Below are 23145 nucleotides of genomic sequence, written 5' to 3' on the forward strand. Positions count from 1 at the left end.
TGAAGAATGGCTGTTAAGACACAGCCTAGAATTCAGAAATGCAGTATTTTCTCCTGTCAGGAGATGCTGCTGCTGCATCCACACAGATTGACAGAACCTGTAAAAGCTAGACTCTCGATCAGGAACCAGAAGGGCTGGACTAACCTCATCTGAAGAACCTGAGTTTATTATCTTAGGGAGGGGTGAAGGAGGGCAACTACTGTAAGCCCTCAGTATCTCATGTGACATTTAGAAGCTTTTCAAAAGTCCTACAGATTTCTCTGAACATTTTTTGCTGACACTGTTGAAAAACAAAAGCAGATCACAATACAGCACTTTCCTTGGTAATGTCTTCTGAGTTGTCGTATCACAGTAGTCCGAGTGGTCTAGAATTCTGCTTTTAATTTCAGCTGGTTCTTTAATCTTATTTCCTAGTACATGGTGATTTATATCTAAGCAGCTAACAGCATAAAGCAAAACACAATATCAGTTTAACAGAGTAATCAGAGGCTAACTTTAACAACGTGAGGCTAAACCACTTCCGAAAAATGCCATATGTCACTGCAGATTGTCTATATGACTATGTGCATACATGGAATATTCATACAAGATATATGTATACAGTAAACATATGAAACACATTACGTTAAACATTTGATTCCTGTTGAGACCAATGGAAACTGAGGTTTCCAAACTCCACACAAGAGTTTCTCACAGCATCCAGTCATAGATATCTATTTCACAGGGAAACTGTAGCCTTTCCTCCAGAGCTCTGTAGGTTTGGTTCCATAGGTAGTTCAGAAAATGAGATTTCAAAAAGCTCTGTCTCTTTTTTTATTTATTTCCTCTTTACTCCACAATACTGGTTTTGATTCAGAACTCTTTTATGGGGACCATTTCTATTTTCTTTGTCAGTAGGCTGATAAACTATTAATATGGAGAAAAATCTTTTCAATACATAATATTCCTAGTGGGTCATTAATTTTATGCTGAAATAAAAGAACTTTTTCCCTTTTTCTCCTAACAGCTACTCCTGATTTTTCTGTATTAGACTAAAATTCTAATCTCTTTATTACTGCAACGACTTTTCTAAAGCCAAAGAAAGACTGATTATTCCCAGTCAAGCTTATAGTACAGAATGTATGGTTAAGGGAAATGGGATTTCCACAAATATGTTATCCTCTTCCAACACATTAGTGTGTTACCCTTTGATTCTATGCTACTATTTGTTCTTTCTCCTATGACATTAATGGAGGAAGACTTCAGACTTAGGGGCATCTTGAAATAAAATGTTAGACCTGTAGGCCATAGACTGGTGAGATATTAAACATTTTTTTTTTACTTCTTTCTACATCACTTTCAGAATGCGGAGAAATTACACAGCTGACCACACTGCAGCTACTTAATGCTGCTGTAAATAGATCATAATAAGCATGTGGTATACATGATTGTCTGTGCTGATAAAAGAAAGGGTGTGGATTGTTCAGCTTCAGTGGGAGGGGAACAAGAAAAAAAGACCTTCCTGATTGCAGCTGCAAATGGTAGCAATTTTTCCTTCCTGCATTAATGAATGTAATTCATGTAATGCATATTACTTCATTCAATAGCAAAATTCTCATGTTCAGTTCACAGATATAAAGTATTTTAATTAAGAATATCAATGAGTAAAGACAATCCACTTCCAGAGAAATGCAAAGACAGACACTTCTTTGGCCATGTAGAAGGAACTGTGATGTGAATATAGTTCATTAGTGTAACAAATTCACTTTTCTAAAATTCTTTACCAAAAGAATACCCTTTAAGCCATGTTCTGTTTTATTTGTCTGTTTTCCCCTTTTAATCTTCCTTCACACGCAGTATTTGACTTCAAATCTGCATTTTACATTCTCTAGTGTTCAAATCACTTCATCCTCTATAAACATCACAAATTAAAAGAGCTTTCAGTATATGAACTTGAACACAACATACACAAAACTAAAATAATTCATTGTCTAGAGACCATAACAAATTTTAATATGCATTTACAGAGTAAACAGAGGGCTGAAAGGGTCAAACCAGTGGAAGTGAAGGAACGTATTACAAAATCCACACTGAATTACAAATTAAAAAGTGATGCTTTGTCAAAAAAGGAAATAAAGATGTCTCTTGGTGGCACGACATATAGATAATATTAAAAACTGGCTTGCATAAGGACCAAAGTATGTCTACGCTGAAGTTATATCACACAGACTGTAAGCAATATACAGAATTTAAGTTAGTTTTGCATATACAGGAGTTGCAAAATTAGAGAAAACACACTGAAATATAGAACGCACACACACAGAAAAGAGATGTATATATATAAACCTCCACGCAATCATCAGGGGTTGGCCTAAGTCAGTAATTGCCACCATTGAACAAGACGCAAACAAAAAAAGACATGGGAAAAAAACCCACAAGGGAAAAAGAATAACAAAAAACCCCCTATAAACAAAAGAAAAATATCCTAATCTGTTTTCCAGAAACAACATCCTCTAATCTGCTTAACTTCTTTGTAGAATTTCTATTCTCCTCTCTATTCCTCATGCAAAAAAAATCCCAAAAACAAAAACAAAAAAACCCCCAGACTTTTTGATAAAGTTGTGGGGTGTTTTATTTGGGTCGATGTTAAATCACTTTGTTTTGTTTCATTATTTGGCCTCTGTTTGCTTCCAGGCTGGAATGGTTCTTTCAGCGTAGGAAACCAAATGTCATCCATGGTTAATTCTGTAATACTGATGACTCGCAGGCCAACCCCTGAGAAGTCAAGGATGAGGCTTCTCCTTGCCGAGAGAAAAGGAAACTAGGTCTTGCTGTTACAAAACGTTTGATTACATCACACCAGTTCTCTCCAAAGAAAAGATCAGTGATACGCCAAAGAAAATAAGATATATCAAGAAAACATGTGGTATCCTCTTCTTTTTATAATATTTATTTATTTATTTATTTTATTTAGTATTTTTGTTTGTACTTCCTGAAGAAGGTGCTCCTTGTGTAGAGATTTAGAGTACATTGGGTGCAGAGTGGTGGTTGGAGGTTAGGGTCAACTTTGCTGTCCGCTCCGTGGATTTTACAGGCGATTTGCTCTTTGCTTTAAGAAGAGAAAGTGATATTGGAAAAAGTCAGCACTTTTAGATTAAAGCAAAGCACCCTTCACAAAGCCACAAACAAGAAGCAGGACAGAAAGTCCATGGCTTGTAGCTATCCTCGCACCTGCGGAAGAAGTTATAAGATATTCGCTCATCTTGCAGATTTCCAATGCTCCTTATAAGGCTGTTTTAAACACATACATTTATATATTTAATTAGCTCGCCAGGTTGGCTCTGGTGCCCATGAATGTCTTGGCATGCACTGCAAATAACAACACATACAAAGTATTTCAGTCCCAGGAAAGTTTTTGTTTTGCTTTGCTTTTGATTCTTGTCTTTTTAAACCAAGTTATCCAGTGAAACCATATAGCAAGAGGAAAAAAAAACCCAAACACCTTCCACCTCAGAGTGCTCTTACAAAACCATTTCCATCATCACATCACTGACTGATAAAAACAAAAGTCATCTAGTGTTTTCTTGTAAAACAGTGGAGATATTGGCAAATTACTGTGCTATTTACAAGAGGGAAACAGAATGCTAAAAAGTGTGGAGTATTTATTTTTGAGAAATTATATTTTCCCAGATCTCTTTTTCTTTTTAAAAAGCTATGAAAACAATGGCACACATCACTATTTCTAAAGGCATGACTTTATATTTTAAGTATGTTATCAGAATAAAAACATTCAGAACTAGACTAATTAAACGACATGAGTGTTTAGGTGTCCTATATACCAAGTTTCAGTGCTTGATAAATCCCTGTGTTGTGAAGAATTACATTCAGAATGTGAAATATGTTATTTGAGGTGAAAACCATAAACTTAATTTCATTACACTATAAATAACGGTTCCAATTATAACAGGTTAATGCATGATTAATAGATTTTCTATCTGTGTTGTATACTTGGAAAGGATGAATGTTACTGATGTTAACAGGCACCAGCTCTATAACAAAGTACTAACGGTGTTGTAAGCCATCCATAATCATGTTGGACTTTTAATAACTGGTTATTTTTAAAAAATCTATTAATCATGCATAAGCTTTTTTTGTGAATAATTTAATATTAAACTGAATGCTGGATTCCACTGCAATCCCAAAAATGCACATTTATCTTTTCATCAAGAATATATACAGTGAAAGCAAAAAGAACTCAAGGCAAATGCTAATTTCTTAAAGTTTTGAAATTTTTATCAATAAACACTTTTCTGTGCCTGCTAACTGTTCCTAAGTATAGCAAGACGTATTTCTGTTCCTGTCTTTATCAAGTTTTTCGCCTTGTACATGAGGATTAAACTAAATCCCAGATCTCTGAACACTGCTTCCTTTTGTAAATACATAGTATGAGACATTGCATACATACATAGTAGTTGCTATAAAAGACTTAGTCCTCTGTCACATACAAGAGCTTCTAAGTAACAAGGATATTTCAATTATCCATGTGTGAACTGAATTTCTAAATGAATATTAACTTTTAAATGGAAACATGTCTCAAAGACATTATTAGGACTTTTCAAAGAAGTTCAAGGGAATTCTTAGGCTAGTTCCTACTGAACGTACGCAGGGGTGGGAAGCCTAATTTTCTCTCGCCCATCTGATCATGCCACCCTACACTGCGGTAGTTTGCTGGGCTCCTCAGAACACTTGTTCTGTATTAGGAACGAGCAAACACACAAGCAAATTTGCTTTAACTTCTTACTGTGGGTTCTTCTCATACAGGCAGTATTTGCAAGTTTGTGCCCAAGGGCTGAGTTCAATTTCTGGTTCTGGCTTTATAGCTGCATAATGTTGCTCTCTCTTTTATATAAGGTGTAAAATTTGTCATCTGACAGATTTTATAAAGTCTCTTCTTTCCCTGACTAATTTAGCAGAACTTAGTTAGAATCTGTGTTAGTGTTAGATCATTTCGTGATGTATTGAACGATTTTCACTGATTTTATTTAATTTTTTTTTCTTTTGATTGAACTAGAGAAATGCATTGCTCAAGACAATTCTAAAGAGGTCTTCGGAGATCCATTTCCTCTGCACAAAATATGTACAATGCCAACAAGGATAAATACTCAGAAGAGTCTCATGGATATTTTTAAAAGGGCTTTTTTAACAATGGCATTATAATTTGAGGATTTGAAAGCTGTAATATGTGAAGAGAAACAATATAATAGAAAATAGGTTTGATGAACTATTTCACAGTGGGAGAAGAAGCACCATAACATATGCAGGCAAAGTACCATTTTTTTTCTCTTTTTTTCATTGTGACAATCTGTAGATCCCAAAATTAGCTGTTTTTATTTATAATGTTCAGTTGCATATAATTTTCATATCACATGTTCTACATGCGTGTTCTACAGCAAGTTTGTTTATCTTGCAAGGGATTTAGGTCATAATACATGCAGTAAGTACAATCTAAATCAATACTGAACACATGAGAAAAGTTTAGGGAAAACAACTAAAACAATTTCTGCCTCTAGGTGAAGAGAGAGACTGTTAGAATTGTTGGAAATCTCTGACATAACAGTGTACTCTGCATGGTTCTGAGAACTGATTATGTCATATCAAGTCTCTATTACTGGCTTAATAGTTTCCAAAATGATGTCTAATCCAAACTGATAAATTTTCAGTAAAATATCCCCAATAAAATTGACTTGCAATATGCAGTGACATATGACTGTTAGGTGCACTCTCATCTTTTCAGTGATTCTTTGTGAAATACAATTGGAGTTTTAAAGACACTTAGCTTTCTTTCTTTTTTTTTTTCTTTTCTGGAAATATACAAAAGTACTGTATTTGTTCTCTCATAAACCCAAGTATTTCTTTAGATTTTGGAAGTACGAAAGCTGCAGACATAGAATAATAAGGTAGCAAAACCAAACCCAGTGTTTTTAGATTGCTTTCCTTTTCTATTCTGTTGTATTTGCTCATATACTATTATTTTTTTTTAATCTAAATAAAGGATTAGTGACCAGAACTAGATAGAAATTTCCATTTTGCCCACGAATCTAAAAGACATAGCATGTCCAAATCAGAGATTTGCTTTCACTGGTTTTAGGCTTAAGTTGGAGTACAGATCAGAATCCAAATCCAGATGTCTTGAAAATGCAAAGTACCCAAATTCAGAGTTTTCATGCAGATGTGTTTTGGGTATACAGTTCTGATTAGGTCTTAAATAGTATTACCAGAACTCTGAGCACAGTAATGTAAGTAAAAATCTGTGAATCTGGCTCCGCTGTTTCTAACAGTGTTTTCTAACTAACATCATGAGAGCTAAAAGAGATTTCACTGCAGGTTAAGGACACTGGGCAAAGCTGGACTACAGTTATATTACCCTCAAAGACAGTAACCTGGAAGAAGAATGGTAGTATGTGTGCATGCATTATTTCTACACTATTAGCTAAACTCTATTTGACATGTGCGTGAGGGATTCTCACTTTTTGACCTATCAGCCACTGGGATCTTGTTAAACTCATCCTGTAAGATGTACATGCCATGTGTTGTCTCGTTTCCTGCCACTGACATACATGCAAATGTCCATGAAATACTCAATACAAATGTTGTATTGCCAAAAGCATATGTTCATAAGTTTCTGTGCAACACCATGATAGAGTAGTTCATGCTATTAAACAATTTGAAACTGTGATTTATTCAATGTGTGGTTTACTTAAGTGCTAGTAAAACAGAGAAAAACAGTAGTAATGAATAATTGCGATCTTAGGGTTTAAAATCATAAAATAATCTCTGTCACAAATGCAGAACCCTATTACATGACTCACAGTATATGGACTAAATAGCTAAATATCAATTCTGTTCTGTTAATGAGATTATTTTTAGAGCCTCTAAGTATAAAACAAAGCCTGCAGAAATTATAGATTGTTAGTAAACCCTAACTGATCAGAAAAATAGTTACTCTGGGATGTAATAGTCTCCAGCATGCTGAGCCTCAATACCTGCCAGAGCCTCTGAAAACTGTATTCTTACAGATAATGCTTACAATGAGTAGCATATCATCATATAAAATACAGAACAAATCCGTGACTTCAACTTAGAAGTTTAGTGAGGGTATCCTTGAGTTTAATTTTCCTTGAGTTCCTTTAATTAGTAAGCCACTAATCACAAGAGAAGACTAATGACGGAGTCCTGGTTTTGTGCTGACCAGTACAAGAGAAATACAGCCAGTCACACAGAAGTATCATTACATGATGCCAAAATAACCCTGTGTATATGGGAGATGTACATTCAGCTTATGCTGAGTATGAGTTAATTTTGTTGTAATATTGATTTCTGAAATCATAGGGGTGTTAAAACCTTGAAAGTTTCATTTTTCAAGAATTTATGCTGATATTTTCCATATTTAAGTGCCCGGTTTCCTTTTTTTGCAACATTCAGCTTTGCTTTATAGCGTTAGATTTGAAATAGCCTTCTTGTCAGCCCGAGTTTAAACCACATGAAATTATAAATTTGCCCTATTTCCATGTAATGTAAAAGCTTGTGAAATATCTGCCTTAATTTTATTGGGGTTATTAATGAACTAAGATTTATTGGAAAACATTTGCAGTTTTACATACATAAAGATGGGTGAAACCAAGTTGATTTTACGTGAAGTTTTATTTGAATATGCTTCACGTATGTTTTAAATAAGTAGAATCTTCCTCTCTGGCTTACCAGTTTCCCCCTCAGGGGCCTGTAATTACTGCTCATGTGTCTTTTAAGGTTCAATCACCGGTGTTTGATTCTGGGGAACTGAATGACAGAAGATGAGCAGTAAGTATCGTATCCAAGCCTCCTAATGTAGATACTTTCTTAGGCTTCCAGTCCATCTTTCTCCATTGGCTGTACAGTAGTCAGCCTAAAATAGTGTGAATTGTTCATCAGTGTCTTGGGCAAACATATCATACAGGGCAAATGAATTCATCTTACATGCCAGAAGAAAAGTTACGGGTTTCTGATTTTTTTTTTTTAAAAAAACACCACTTCTGTTTCAAAATTCATGGTAATTTATAATAGGCTATTTATTGATTTTTTCTGAAGTCTACTTAGACTTCGTACTCAGTGTGTAGCTCTGTTGATCTGCTGTGTGTCCTTTTCCGCCAGTGATTCACAGAAGAGCAGGTGAGGAAGAGGGATGGGATCCTAGGTGGATGGTTATTCCCCAACTTCACTAGGTAAGGTGCTCATGCAAACAGAGATGTTCAATCCTGTCTTGGGGCAAAAGGAAGTGACAACTTTCCAGCCAAGAGTAGAGGAGAGAATTCTGCCAGAAGTTTGAACCACAGTAACTCCTGGAGCTCTTTCTGGGTTAAGGACAGTTGCAGCCTTTCACTTGCTGCCAGATACACCTAAAGGCACATTCTAATGCAAACTTAAGGTGGAAATACTTGGGAGAGCAAAAACCTGTGGAGATTTCAACTATAGGCAGCATATTGTAAACTGATACTTCTCTTCAGGCAGTGGTCCAAAACAAGCTGGAATAAATCTATTAAAGGACAATAGATCACAGTATGAAGGGAGTTAGAAAGAAGAGTAGGACTTAGAATTCCTTCTGCAATTTCACAATGTCAAGATGGACAGAAGTAGAATTATGGGTACACTGCTGTTAACAAACATGGGATTTTACATTCAGGCCACTTTCTATATAATCTCTTACATCAACCCATACCTAGGGAAACATTTAAATCTCATTCATCCTCTGCAACATATCTGAGTTTCATGGCTTTCTTTTCAATTCTTCAAGCTGTGTTCTTGTTTCTCTCTCATACTTTAATTCCTTGACTAGAACCAGGCTTCCTAATTGGGCTGTCATGCACTGTGAAGAAGCTAAAATGATCTCTAATGTAATTCTCAAAGATGTGAATGAGATCATCAAAATGTTCTGACCCCATCAGCAGGCAGGAGGGAGGTGTGAGATAGATCCCTAAAGAAGTAACTGAAATGTGAAGTGTATCAACATTTATAGATTTTTCTACTGTTCTCTTGTAGATAACCAGAAATCATTGCTGAGTTCGAACACAGTTTTTCGTGAAGATGAACTGGATAGTTCAGTTGCCTTAATCCACCTCTAGTATAATTTTTTCTCTCCTATGTCCTTTATCCTGTAATTCACAACTTCTATTCTCATCAGTGCATTTCCTTCTGTTTTCATATTGAGCTTTGTTGAAATTGTGTTAATAAGTAGTTCAGGACTACATGATGATTAGCAAATTTTGATACAGTTTTGCATTGGTTTCATGAGTGTTATTAATTTCTGTAGCAGTGATCCTAAGTTTTGCTCAAATGCTTATGTTTCTTGGAAATTTATTTAGGTTGTTCTGGTACAAAAATGAGCCTAGCTACCTGGACAGACTATCCCATTCAAAAATTCAGCTTATGAAATTTTAATTTCCCTAGCATTTTCATGTGGTACTCCCATAAACAAGATAGAGTAGTAAAGTAGCAGTAAATTAGATACCTATTAGGTGAAATGAAGTGTAGATGAATAGTCTCTGTAGGTCATATGTGGGTTAGAGCGTGTCAGAGTCAAAATGATTTTTGAACCCAAGGCACAAAGCTTTCAGCTTTCAACATACCCAGAAGCATATTCCTCCTTCTAGCAGCTTAAAACATTTTTTTGTGCTCAGCTACCTCAAATTTCATGTGTTCATCCAAGGATAGAGTGAGTTCTTTATGTCTCTGAATTGTTTAGTGGCTATACAACTATGACTACTTCCATCACTATATATTTATTATATTGTGGAAGCTTTTTTGTCTTGATGCTTAAACTTTCTTGGCTGACTTTCTTTTCTCAGGAGAATGACATTCCGCCTACCCGGGGCTCTCCGTCACAAATGTGCAGGCATCAGCCATTTTTAGCAAATACTCTAATTCTCTTCCTCCCTTTACCTGATGTTTGAGCCTGAAAAGTTTTAAATGTTTTTCTGTTTGTGAGGGGTTTTTTTGTTTGTTTGGTTTTTTTCCTTTACATTGAATATCTCTTTGCTTGTATAAGTAATACATTGACTTCAGCTGTTTCTATTTCAGTGCAAAAGTACTTTTTGGAAAAGGGTTGCTAAGAGAAGTGCTTCAAATGGCCTGTGAAACACCAATGTTAGCTATTTAAATAAAACTAATGTGAAGAGCTCTCCAATGTCCAGTGCCCATTGCAACAGTTAAAAACTGAGGGGATGAGGGACAAGCTCAAGCAAGTGCAGGCCCTAAATTGGTTAACTGATCTTGTTTGAGACCCACTGGCAGCATGCTTTATGACTGCCTTTATCAGCACTGGGCACCTTTCTCTCTCATCCTGTCCCTGAAAACGATGGATGTGAAAAGTCTTAGACTTTTTAGTAGGTGACAGAAAAAAAAATAGAAACCAGTGCATTTCTACATTTCTTTATAAAATGGCTGTTTCCAAAGCAAATGCAAGATTTTTGTGGCTGTCCTGTGGTAACCCATCCTCATTCATTTACTTGTATATATTTAGGCCTCATTCTGAAGGCAGGACCTTAGGCTGTTAACAAAAATTCTTTCTGAATTAACTCCCTTGTCAGTGACTAGCTTCCGCTGCTGTATCTAAACCTGGCTCCGTCACAAATTGCTCAGCATTTTTGTAATATATATAAATGTGTGTCTATTTGATATGCTACACTGCAATTAAACTTTTAACAGCACCATTTCTGAAGGATGCCATAAAGTTACAAGAAGAATTTTATTTGAAGAAAACCACAATTGTACTGGTCTTTTTCCTCCTGAGCTTTTTGCATCCTATTCATCCTTTCATACATTAGAAAAAAATCTTAAGTGGGATGATATTTAATATTACTCTATCATCTCCAACAGCAGTGTCATTCCAAGAAAAACATATACAATGGAGGTTATTATAACACAGAAAGAAGGAAAATTATCATTCTTTGTAAATATTTTAGCATGAGATACTCAATCCGTTTTCTCGCTTTTCAAATCTGACACTCCTTAGGCTTATGTTTGACTTACAGTCAACCTGATCTCCTATTTATATCATTTATGTAAAAGCTATTTTCATGGAACTCAGCTCCCATCTATCTGTACCCATCCGACTGGATGAGTCCATTTCCTTCTGCCTGATTCCTTGATGGTAAGTCTTTTGAGACAAGAATCATTCTTCTGATCCTTCGTTTGCCTGGTGGATAATACAGTTGTTATAGAGATTAGAACAATGTCTCTGAGTAACAGAACGTACTTCTGTGTAAGGGCTATGACTCACAAGATCTTAATGGTTTTAGCTGGAGCAGTTTAAGATGACAGTGCCTCCATCTTTCTACCTCCCCCTCTTATGGCAATTAAACGCCCAGTAGTAGCAGTGATACAAGCAAACCCCATGCCATCAATCCATCTGTCTCAATTGAACAACCCAATGTTTGAGTTTATCAGCTCTCATAGAAGCTTAATTTGATGCTCAGCACTGTGAACTGGGAAAGCTGAGGAGCAGGAACCTGTTTCCTTCTGCCATCCAGGTTTGGGACAATGACTTCTAATTGGGGCAAGACAGAGACATTGGCTAGCAACATTTTAAACTGAAAGAGCTAAATCAGAATTCACAAGTCAAAGTCTTCATCCTTGCTATTACTGTGATATAAATAAAACAGGCCAACGTTATCACCCCTACAACCACAGTGCGCTAGCTCAAAGATGGTGGACTGCGAGAATGAAGCTTGAAGTATTTGCACTGTATCCTGTATTAATTCTATCATCTTTCACAATCTATATTGTTGAATTTTTCTACTTCTCTTTTTCATTACAGTTCTGGGATGTGGGCTCAATCATAATCATGAAATAGCAGTCATAGTTATTCAAAGACTCTTCAGATATAAGATGGTCACTAACCAGTACTTATTGTATGCACGTGAGTAATTCAACAGAGTACAAAATAGATAATTTACCTGTTATTTTGGCAGAGTTTCAGGCAGGCACAACGCTATATAGCCATGTTCTCAAATAGTATTGTTCTACTAAAGGGTTTCACACCATCTGAATATCTAGCTCTCTGTGAGACATACTGCTGGTTCTTGGCTTCATAAGTGATTTATTATTGCTTCTTGAGGAAGGCATCTTTTAACTCTTTTAACTCTTTTTTCAACTTCACAGAATGAACTGGAGATAGACACACCATATTCTGCAGTCATGGAGAAGTCACTTTTATAGTCATTATAGCCCTGTGACTGTGAATTGGTGGCCAAAAGCCTCAGTCAGTGTCACAGGCAACAGCAGCAGCTGCAGGAATAACAGCAGTAGAAACAGGAGGGGCAGCAGAATTAGCAGCCAGATTTGTTATCTTTATTTTTGTTGTTATTGATGAACACACAGATTATACGTTTGAAGCACTAGGAATGCTGGTTGTGGCTGTTAACTTTCACATTTTTATTATTCTCAGCATACTAGGCAGTTTTGTTCCCAGATGGTGACATTTGTCAAGAGGTGGGGTAACAAACTTCAGTGAGGTGGATCAAACTGGAACACCCACACACAGACAGCAAGTTGCACTGCTAAAAGGTGTGATGGCAACTTCCTTAGGATGAGGTAAAATGAAGGATTTGGAGCAGAATGTCCTCTTCACAAGGCTCATGGAAGGATCATCAGGTGCTCTTCAAATGACATCTAGCTTTATCATCAGCAAAGTGGGATTAATTGATTATTACTGTAGCTGCAAAGAAGGTTATGCATCTGGAATATCTTTGAAGATCATGAATTATTTAATCAAATGGAAAATCCTTTTCTAGACAATAAGAAAATGCTGACTGTTGAGCTTTGAAAACCTAGTCTGGCCTAGGTTTTCAGAGAAAGACTAGAAAGAACGTGGTCGAAGTTAAAGAAAAATCACAACCCCTTGAAGCAACAAAACCCACCAACAAGAATGTCTCCCCTTTCCCTTGAATCTTAATGAGCTGAAAATAGCTGTTTTCAGATGTTTTCCTTCCCTTCATTCTGCTCCTAGACAACATCACTGTACTAAACTTCTTTAGGTGGTACAAGCTGGATAAAGCTCAGATTCTTCTTATAATTCACTCTCACTTATGAGTAGAAGATTATTCACCTTCATCATTATGCCTGGGCCAATTTTTTTTCTGTTTTAAATGAATGTCATTCTTCTGGCTTCAACAGAGTTGTATCCATTCCAACAAAATAATAATAATAATAATAAACCTACCCATTATTTTAAATTTTAAGTGATGGAAAGATTTTTCATAATGAAATGGAGCACCATAGGTGGGAAACTTTCTGCTTCTCACTTGAAACAAGTGAAAATGTCCTCTGCTTTGCTATATGTGTTTCAAGTAACAAATGAGTTGTGTTCCGAAACAAGGAAATCCCATCAGCTATTTCAAGAGCAGGCCCGGTCACGTATGTTGTAATCACTGATGACCCCAGTGCCAGCTGCCTGATTGTGTAGCAATGAAAAGCAATTTGAGCGAGGTGACAAAAAGCCCATAAACAGCTTTTTCCCCACACATTTTTCTTTGCTTCCTCTTTTCTTCCTTTCTTTACTGCGTGGCCCATCTGAAATCTTTCCCACGGTTAATTATCAAAGAATATATCAGGTATGCAGAACAGAATTACTGTGATTCTGCTACTCAGAACTCCTGTGGTGTCCCCTTCCAGATCTTTATATATCAGTTTTGTTGTAAAGGTGAGTTGAGTTTGAAAGATTTATTTTTAAATAGCTAAAAGAAAGGGACACGATTAAATGTATATGAACTGCAATAGCAGGTGGATACCATAATATACTGGTAAGATTAATAAAAGTTCAGGACAAATCTCAGTACTCATGTGTGTAGATAAACAATAATGTAGATGGAGAAAGGGCAAAATGAGTTTCTTAAACTTTATGTATTATTTCCTGCTGTGTCTGTCCTCACTGTTTCTGGTTTGGCTTCATAGGAGGCAAATATGTCTGGCAGCATCGAAAGAAAATTTTTCATGTTTTCATGCATATGAGCTGTACAGTATCTGAAAAAGCAACTGTGCAAGAGTACTCCAGGCTATGTTCGAATAATAAAAAAAAAAAATCTGTCGTGGAGATGGCTTTCCTGTTGTAGGCTGTTTCTAATCTGCCATTACCTGCTTTCTCAAATTCCCTCTTACCCCTGTTTTCTGATTGTTTGTGATTAGGTAGAGTCATTTAACATGTCATTCCAAACACCATCACCTTTAAAGGAACATGTGTTACAGTGGAGATCTCATAAATCTAAGGACAGAATCCAGGTTTATCTCAATGAAACTGAGAAGACCATGATTTTCTTCTATGATTCAATATTAGTGCTTAACCATGTGCATAACTAAGGATGAAAATAAAATCTCTGATTTCAGAAAGGTTATGCTTGAAACTAAGCATATGCAGTACTCAGTCTGGCACAGGCATGTGCAATTGAGCAACTGCTAGAACCTGTGGAACAACAAAATTTATCAGATATTGTTTGGCAAACGATTTTTCTTCTTAGTTCCTAAACCTGTATTTTTGTAAGAGGAATAAAAATTAATAGAAAGGTGACAGTGGTGTAGTATCAGCTACCTACAATGGCAGTGAGAGATGGTTACAAAATGCAGATTTTTTTGTGACAGGAATTAGAACTTCAGATCCACTGAAAACAGTTTGTTTACTGCTGGGTTCAGCTGGACAAAGCACTAGGAACAGAAGTTTAAATACCTCTATGCATATGGTTATATCAGTAAGTACACACATATAAGAAATTAAGATGTGTGTTTTTTGAATGAAACATAAGGCAGTAATGAATACATTCTGCATGAGAAATCCTGGGCTAAAAAAAAAAAAAAGGAGGGTTAGCTACTATTAAGACATTCCTTTGTCAATGAAGTTACTTTAAGCGGATTAACACTTCTCAGAAGATGCTTACAGTTTCAAGGTCAACAACTATCTGGCTAAAAGGGCTGCATCACTTAACATGGTTAGAATTTATTCCATTATTTCAGAGAAGCTAAAAAAGTGGAACAGTTCCATTTCAGGAATAGAGAACCAAAATATAAGTTTCAAGTAAAAAGAGGATTTGTAGTATATACAGATGTAAAATGGTATGGTCCTTGCATCATCTTTTTGCAAAAATTTCTGAGAACAGATGAATAAGGTTCAGAATGAGAAGAACAAAACTCTTTTGGTTTTTGCTTTAATGTAGGCCTAAAGAAACAGTGACTTGAACTTTTGCTGTGCAACTACCACCGTAATAGTTGGTGCCTCCCAGCTTTATGGGTACGCAGAGTTTCTAAAACAGCAGCTGCAAAAGCCAAAGTCTTTCTTTCAGTGAAGAAGTAATGTTGGCTGTTGCCTTGGCGGAAGTTAGAGTAGACTTTGTGTCCCTTCACTTTTATGTTGCATCTCATCTTGATGCATCTCGTCTTGAGAGGAAATGCAACATAAAGGCAAAAAAAAACCAACACAGAATGTTTTTTATACCCTAGAAGACTCCAAATTGAATATGTGCTAATAAAAGATTCCTGAGTTCTGTAGACAGAAATGAAGGCTGGAAGGAGTGTTATCAGTTTATTAGTATCAATAAACTGAAGACATACGTTTTCATCCTCTTTGTTTGCATTCATGACTGACAATCAACTTCTCAGTGTGATTTATGATGCCATAAATCCAAGTCATTCTGTTTTAGATAAGGACCACCTTCTCCTTTGACCTCCTTTTCAAGTCACTCACTGCAACTCTGCCATCATCACAGGAATAGTTTTGGCACGTAGTTAGGTTAATAGTTGAATTTGTTATTTCAGGAAAGAACAAAAAATTGCACGAAATGTGCAGAGTCTGTATACAAGCAGTCAGGAAATGGACCTAACATTGCTTCTCCATTTGTAGATATTCCCTCTTGACTTCTCTGAGCCTGATCTCGAGTCTAAAAAGCAACTAATGGCTTTGAGTGCTTTAAGAGAGCATTGGCAGAATAAGAAGAATTTGGTGGATGCGCTGATGTTCAGCACATCAAATTCTGCAGCCCTTTGTGTTGCTGTAAACATTGAGTGACTTGAATGCAAGTAGCAGAGTTTGTCTAGATTTATATCCATGAAACAGTGACACTCAGTGCAGCCTGTAGATTATTTAGCTTCCGTTTACCTGAATTCACTGCAGCTCTTGGACCCCAGTTAATTGCAAAATTACTTAGATTTACAAGGCTCTCTGATAACTCTATACTTTTACCTTTGGACTAAGACACATTGTTATTAATTATAAAGGGAAAAAATATGTCTGTCACTCCACATACACAGGACATTTTCTGGATATATGCAGATTAGCCTGTCAAATTACACAGATCCCTGGTAAGATGTGATTTGCTGCAGCCCATGAATATGAAAGGAAAGGGTCAAGCTGTATTAAGTTTGACTTTTACTTTCCCGAGTTGTTTGACTTTGAGGAAGATGTCTAGTGTTTCTCAGTACATTATCTGAAGACTGTCTTTGGGAGATGTCTTTAGGTCTTTCTTCCAGTACTGAATACATAACAAATACATTTCCTACACTCACATAGCATTTTTCAGAGCAGCGCAAAATGCTGAATGGACCTCCTATCACTTTCTTTTGTCAGCCCTGGCTATATACCTCCCTCATAGTTATAAAGGTATTCCTACTTTTGAGTAAAAGAGGAGAATGGCAGATATATCTCTTCAGTTGGGAAATGCTGATATTTTAATATGGCAGTGACTGCTTTCTAGAACTACCTATTAAATATCTATTGTTAAGAAATAAATGAAATTCCACAGTGTGCTTCAGGACAGAAGAAGTTGAGTGCTGTCTACCTTTCAAAAATAAATTTTGGTGACAAAATATTAATATAATCAGAGACAATCTTTCTTATACTAGTAGCCAAGTTCTTCAGAAATAGCTGAATACAGGTTTCCCCAAAATTTTACCATGTCATGTTTCCCTCTGATGTAAATTTATTTCCCAGTAGTGTGAGCATGGCAGTAAAATTCATTCCTTGCCAATAACTGTGCATCTACGTTCTCTCATATTGGAGATTATTTGATAAAATTACCTATGGTTAATATTACATGCCTCTTCAAATAGTACTGTTGAAGTCAATGTATTACTTAACATGAAGAAAAACATCAATCACCCTCTATGTCATTCAAATGCAAACGTGGTTAATAATGACAAATTTGTATTCAGCCATGTTTCTTGTATTCAACCATGTTTCTGTGTTCTGGGCTCGTTTCAGTGCTTACATGTAATATGATCACACAGCAGCCTTGTGCATGCAGATACAGCTAGCATGAAAAAAGGGAAGAGGGTTTTTTTGACAGTATAAGGAGATTGTGATGACACCGTAAAAAGACTATTACTGTCTATGATATCTCCTTTCTCATTTTCTAAGGTCTCACAACAGATGTCTTTCCTTCGTCAGCTGAAGCTGCTCCTGAAAGTTATATAGAGCTAAAAATCCCCACTGCCTTTTGCTCCCATGGGTATTTCTATTGGTGTAAAATGAGTGTAAAATGGAGTGAAAATTCAAATCACACCATAGCTAGAAAATCAGGCCCAGATATTCTCAAGTAAAAGAAAGGAAATCTTGGTTTTTAGGAGTTAAACTAACGTTCATCAAAAATATCACCAGTCATTACTGTGTAGCAAGTGACTGGTAAATTGAAATGAAACCTAATAAGGATTCTTGGTGCACTTTTTTTCTTCATTAGATGAGTTTCACCTCTGATGAATATAGCATTAATCTGTGCCTCATCATAAAACAAATGAATTAATAAACTAAATTACATTTGAATCTGTTTAATTTAAAAATTATTTATGGTTGGGATTGTCTGTACTTGATCTGCAGTAATCTTTGCTCATGGAAAAAATTAGAGATTAAGTTTTTCTGTGTTTGGGGTGGGGGGGGTTGTTTTAGGGTTATTTTTGTTTTTGTTTTTTGTTTGTGTTTTTAACAGGGACCTTTCCATATAATAACACACAACCAAGACATTGCTTGAACTAAAGGCATAAACAATATTATTGATTCAATTATATATCCAAAGTGATTTAGTGGATTAACTGTTGTGTGAACACTTTGGCCGCAATGCAGTGTACTCTGTAGCTACATAGTTCATAAACTTGTGACTATTTTAATTTACCATAGAAATGAAGAGACCAGAGTTTTCACTTTATGGACAAGTCTCCTACTTTGAAATGTATGAGTCCAATGGAAAATGAGCAGTATACACATTTGTCTGAAAGGCTAGTCATGGTAAAACAATGATTTTAAATCGATTGAAATATTTCTTTTCTTCTAACAGCTTAAACATTTTTGGAAGAGATAAATATGGAAGTGGCTCAATTTCATGGAAAGAGAACTGAATGTAACTTTCAAATAAATATTTTTTTAAAAAACAAAATATGGAGGTAAAATGGTGGTAGTATCTGCATCATCTTTTCCAACTGCAGTAAGAATTTTCATATAGATAATCATACTGCTCCAATCTATAATGAAATTTATTTTGCTTATCAAAATCTTTTTCTAGTAGTAGGCCTGTAAGATGAAAGTGATTTCACAGTAAGTGTGCTATGAAATTTGTTGTATTCCCTGTTTTGGTTTTGATGATATGGCATTTGCTGGCAGAAAAATGATGCATCAGAACAAACTAGGTTTCCATTATATATTTTAAGTTGCATTGTGATCTCCTGCCTTACACTGCACCCTCAGGACAAACGGAAGTAACTCAGAAGCCCTTAGAATTGCACTGTTTGTTTTCCAGAGGATTTTTGATCTTTCACATCATGACTCAATTTTCAACCCTGTCTGTCCCTCTGTTGCCATCATACAGTGGTCAACAGCTGCACCTCCTGAATATTCATATGCCTTTGCATAACTGTGAATTTTACTGTACCAAAGTAGAAAATGCAGACTTATATTGCTTATAGGTTATTTATACAGTGCTGTACAAATCTCCCAAACAAAATATGCAGTATGTTCATTTCTAGGGGACAGACAATTGAGGCATTGCCATTTTAATGCTTGATTCAAAGTCAATGGTCAAGCAGCTGAAGAAGACAAAACCACATTCTCTGACAAACCCACGGTCTTTCTAAAGCCAATGCAACAGAGAAACAATCTGGTGCATCTAAGATCTGCTTAGATTTAGACAAGTTCCTTATGAAAATAGGATTGATAATAAAAGTAGGTTAATTTCACCAAATGCTAGAGGTACAGAAGTCAGGTGGCTGACGTAAATTAATTTAGGAAGAAACATTTCTGGATGGGTGTTGTATTTAATTTATCATGTCCAACCATTTTAAAATTAGATGAGTCATTCACTGACATGCCCTTCTCTCTCCACACACACTACAGGAAAAGCTAAGCTTCAATTAGAGAGCTAACCTTAGGTGGATAAAACCAGTAGAGATCAAATCCATGTACAGGAATTTAAGGTTTTTTGCTTCTTCTGCCCAGAAACTTATTCTTCAGCTTTTAGGAAGGAAGGAGATAGCAGGAGGAATAGAGCCAGAAAGAAGGAAGTACAAATGAGCACCATACTCTTCCTAGTCACAATTCCTGGTTACCTTGTTGAGTTAGCCTCCTTTTACATGCTGGTAAGCAATCAAATTAAAGCTCAAAATGCTTTACCATACCTGATTGTGGACTTTGTTTGGGGATTTTGGCTGCTGCTTCAGGGCTGGAGGTGGCACGCACACGCTGATTGGCAGAGTTGTGGATGCTGCTTGGAACAGCTGCTGAGATGTTTTTGCGAGGTTTCATGTCTTGCAACCACATTGGAGACGCCTCGAAGGCTTGCATTCGCCGAGAGTGGCTGTTAGCATTGACTTTGAGAAATGCTTGGGCCTTGTATTCCTGAAGGTCTCCATAGTTGGCATCGGTTACCCTGCACTCATACAAGCCTTCATCCTTTTTCCTCACTTTGGAAATCTGCAGCTTGTGGGAGATGTCATTCCCTTGTACTTTAACTGTCTGCAAATTTGCCAGGAAAAACAAACAAATATGTTGTCAGGTATCATCCTTTCTCTGGGAAGACTATATCAATGTAGAGCCTGTCCAGAGAAGTCAAGTGCCAAATTTATCAGTGGTGTGACTGTGCTTACTGCAGGGAAGTTGTGTCAATGATGAGTATGATTATTTGTATCTATGATGTTGTCTGACATCTTCCTTCCAAAATTGTTTAGGTGATTTGCTCTGAAATGCTACTTGGTCTCAGACAAACAATGCAAAGTACCATACTCATTCCAATTAATTGCTTGAGATCATGAACATTCTTAATTAGTTTACCTACCTAAATCTATCTGTGCATGTTGCTGGTTAAACATTTCCAGTTAGTTGGCTTTATTGAATAATTCAGTTTTTGAACTAGTGCGCTAAATTTTTTTGAAAGTTTGCTAATATTAAAACTTATTTAATAACAATTTATTAGATTAGCTTTTAGTCTTCATTACATTGAAACGATGTATTTGACATTCAATTTGCCTCCTTCATGCATGTCCAAACCTTCAGTATTTTTGTTTGTTAGCCATAACAAGATGTCTTGTGCCAGGTAGTTCCTTTTGTCTCACTTATTTAAGTGTGTAATTATTAAAAGTCATATATCATTTCTGCAGCAAATTTTCAAGTTAGTTTTAAAAGTTGTCAGCTAAAGACTCATGATTTATTTGTAACTGTATTTTAATATCTAGGGGAAGCATAACATATTTTTGTCTAGCGTAATTAAAACACATTTGTAAATTATGCATCCAGAAATGTGTGATAGGTATTAAGATGCATTAGGAAAGGTAACACAGATTCTTTTCTGTACTTTCATCATTTTAAAGAATTTATATTTAATTAATTGGCTATTACTCTCTATCTGGATTTATATATGTTGCCCCACAGGAAGCTAGTTAAAAGAGATTCAGTGGGACAGAAAAGCTGAGCTTTGAAGAATTGCTAAACTTGTTTTGCATCCATTACATAAACACAGATGCAAATGTTGCTTTGTGTCATATCAATGACGGGCAATGAGGAAAGATTAGAGATTTACTGTGAATATATGGTAGATCACAAAAATGGAGAAGTGCTAGATTGAAACCAGGCACATGTTACTGGTGATTATACAACACATTGCTTCTGATAGCTTAGTATGCTGTAGCTGCTAGTGTTGGTGAAGCATCTATTCTGTCTGCTTGATAAATTGAAAAGCAATACTTGTGAATACATTATTGTTATAAGATACTGCGAGGGCTTTACAAACTGTGTTGTTGTATCCAACTCTGAACTTATACTTGGCAAACTGAGTAAAGAGTATGGATTGCATACTTTCAGGCATAATGTATACAATATTAATTACATAGAAAGTGCTGGATAGTTATTTAAACTATATTCAATAATATGTCTCTACTGAGCAGCTCATATTCAGCAAAAGGATTAAAGAAGTTTCACAGAAACAGAAAGAAGATCCGTAGATCATATTCTGTCTTCATGTTCTCCCATGTAATATCTGCAAAGTTAACAGTGTTGCACAGCACTAATGAAAAACAGAATTTGTTTTAGGTTTTGCATTTGAAATTTAGAAATTATTACAGTCATGTATGCATGTTTTCAGTTTATAACTGATTATCATTTAAAACCAATAGAAGTGGTGTATTTCAGCACAGTTTAAAACCACATTTAGTGTATTTTACTATTTCTTTAAAGTACTACTTTAAAAGCAAACTTTAAAGTTTGCTTTTCTCTTTATGAAGATACTTTCCAGCAGTACAAATGGAAACTCTTTGTGTGCCTTCAATAAAGAAAAAAAGGAAGGCTACATTTTTAACTGATGTGTTTAGGCTGTCAATGTTACTTGAAAGATGGGACAACCTTTTCAGCCTATAGTGTGTCATAGCTCTTATGGATACTACGGTTGTTTTGAATAAGCCAGTACTGAAAAGGAATAAATAGGCTGCTAGCACTGTGTCTAGCAGAATAATATGCAAAGACCATATGTGGGCCTAATTTGTAAGATAGTCTACAAACGAAACTGAAGCTACGGGGTCCATGACACAACTCGTTTCCAGTGTATGGTGAGAAATGTCATAAGAAAATTAAGTATGGCTAGAATATGTATCATTTTTAATATAACATATCTGAATTCTCATTTATAAATGCCCTTCAGCTCTGCCTAGCTACATTTTGGCCTGATATAATGGCTTAGTTAGTTATCTGTAGGCATCAAAGAGCGGTAGAATAAACGATTTAACAGAAATGATTCACCTCTATCTGCTGCTGTTTTAAGCTTTGCTGCTACTTAAAGCCTTGGCTGCAGCTAAAAGGCACTTCCCAAGGGATTGTGTCCGAGAAAGGGAAAACCCCTTTGGGCTCATAAGGATGACTGATGCTGCAGTCTCTGCTAAGTGTATGTGTCTTTCCACTGCAGTGAGCACCACTCCATGACCCCCCCAATACCACAGGTTTCTTGGGATGCTGAGGGAGTTGGGTTTTGACTCTTCTGGGGTGAGGGGCCATGGCTGTCTCAGAATATGAGTGTGCTGAGGAAGGCATCCCTTCCTTGGACAAAGGCTGGAACAATGCTGATTACAACTTCATTGAGACAATATTCTGGTTTAATCTCTAGTGTTGGACCCTCACTTTCCTAAGAAAGAGTCTCAGTGGCCAAGAGTAGAGATTATTCCCAAGAAAAACTTCTTGTCCAAAGACCTTTTGAGTTTTGTTTTTTTGTCAGCGGATATGAACCTGGGAAAGCATCCATTTAAATACTTGCACAGCCCACCGAAGGAAAGTGCAGCTTCACGCCCAAATTTCGGCCTTAAAACCGGTTTTGGAGTGCTAAGGCAGTCTGCTTCATGGCGTGGAAACAGTCTGCCGAGTGCCTCCTGGGCCTCGCTTGCCGATGCCTCATCCCCAGGGGTGTAAGGCTGAGTGGGGCAGGGCTGTCCTCACCCACCCCTGCCAGGGCCGGCGAGGAAGAAGCTGCGGGGCTGCCTGCCGCTTCCCCGCTTCAGTTTGCGGTACGGGTGGGGATGCAGATGGGGAGGGGTGTCACGGGTGGAACAGTCTCGGCTGCAGCGCCCGGACTGAGCCACTTACGCTGATCTTCGTGCCGTCGCTATCCAGGTCCCGCTCGGGCAAGAGCTCCACCT

At 36.6% G+C, this 23145-nt stretch overlaps 1 protein-coding gene across 1 annotated transcript; it reads right to left on the reverse strand.

The window, feature by feature from the left end:
- Positions 1-2613: 2613 nt before the first annotated feature.
- Positions 2614-23140, reverse strand: VSTM2A (V-set and transmembrane domain containing 2A; the record flags this gene model as incomplete). Its single annotated transcript, XM_009878091.1, has 3 exons — positions 2614-3210; positions 19651-19987; positions 23093-23140. Coding segments are annotated over 3 exons (462 nt in total), but the record flags the coding sequence as incomplete, so codon positions are not given.
- Between the last annotated feature and the right edge of the window lie 5 nt (positions 23141-23145).

This window comes from Apaloderma vittatum, unplaced genomic scaffold, assembly GCF_000703405.1.
Source record: "Apaloderma vittatum isolate BGI_N311 unplaced genomic scaffold, ASM70340v1 scaffold9891, whole genome shotgun sequence".
Taxonomy (NCBI): domain Eukaryota; kingdom Metazoa; phylum Chordata; class Aves; order Trogoniformes; family Trogonidae; genus Apaloderma; species Apaloderma vittatum.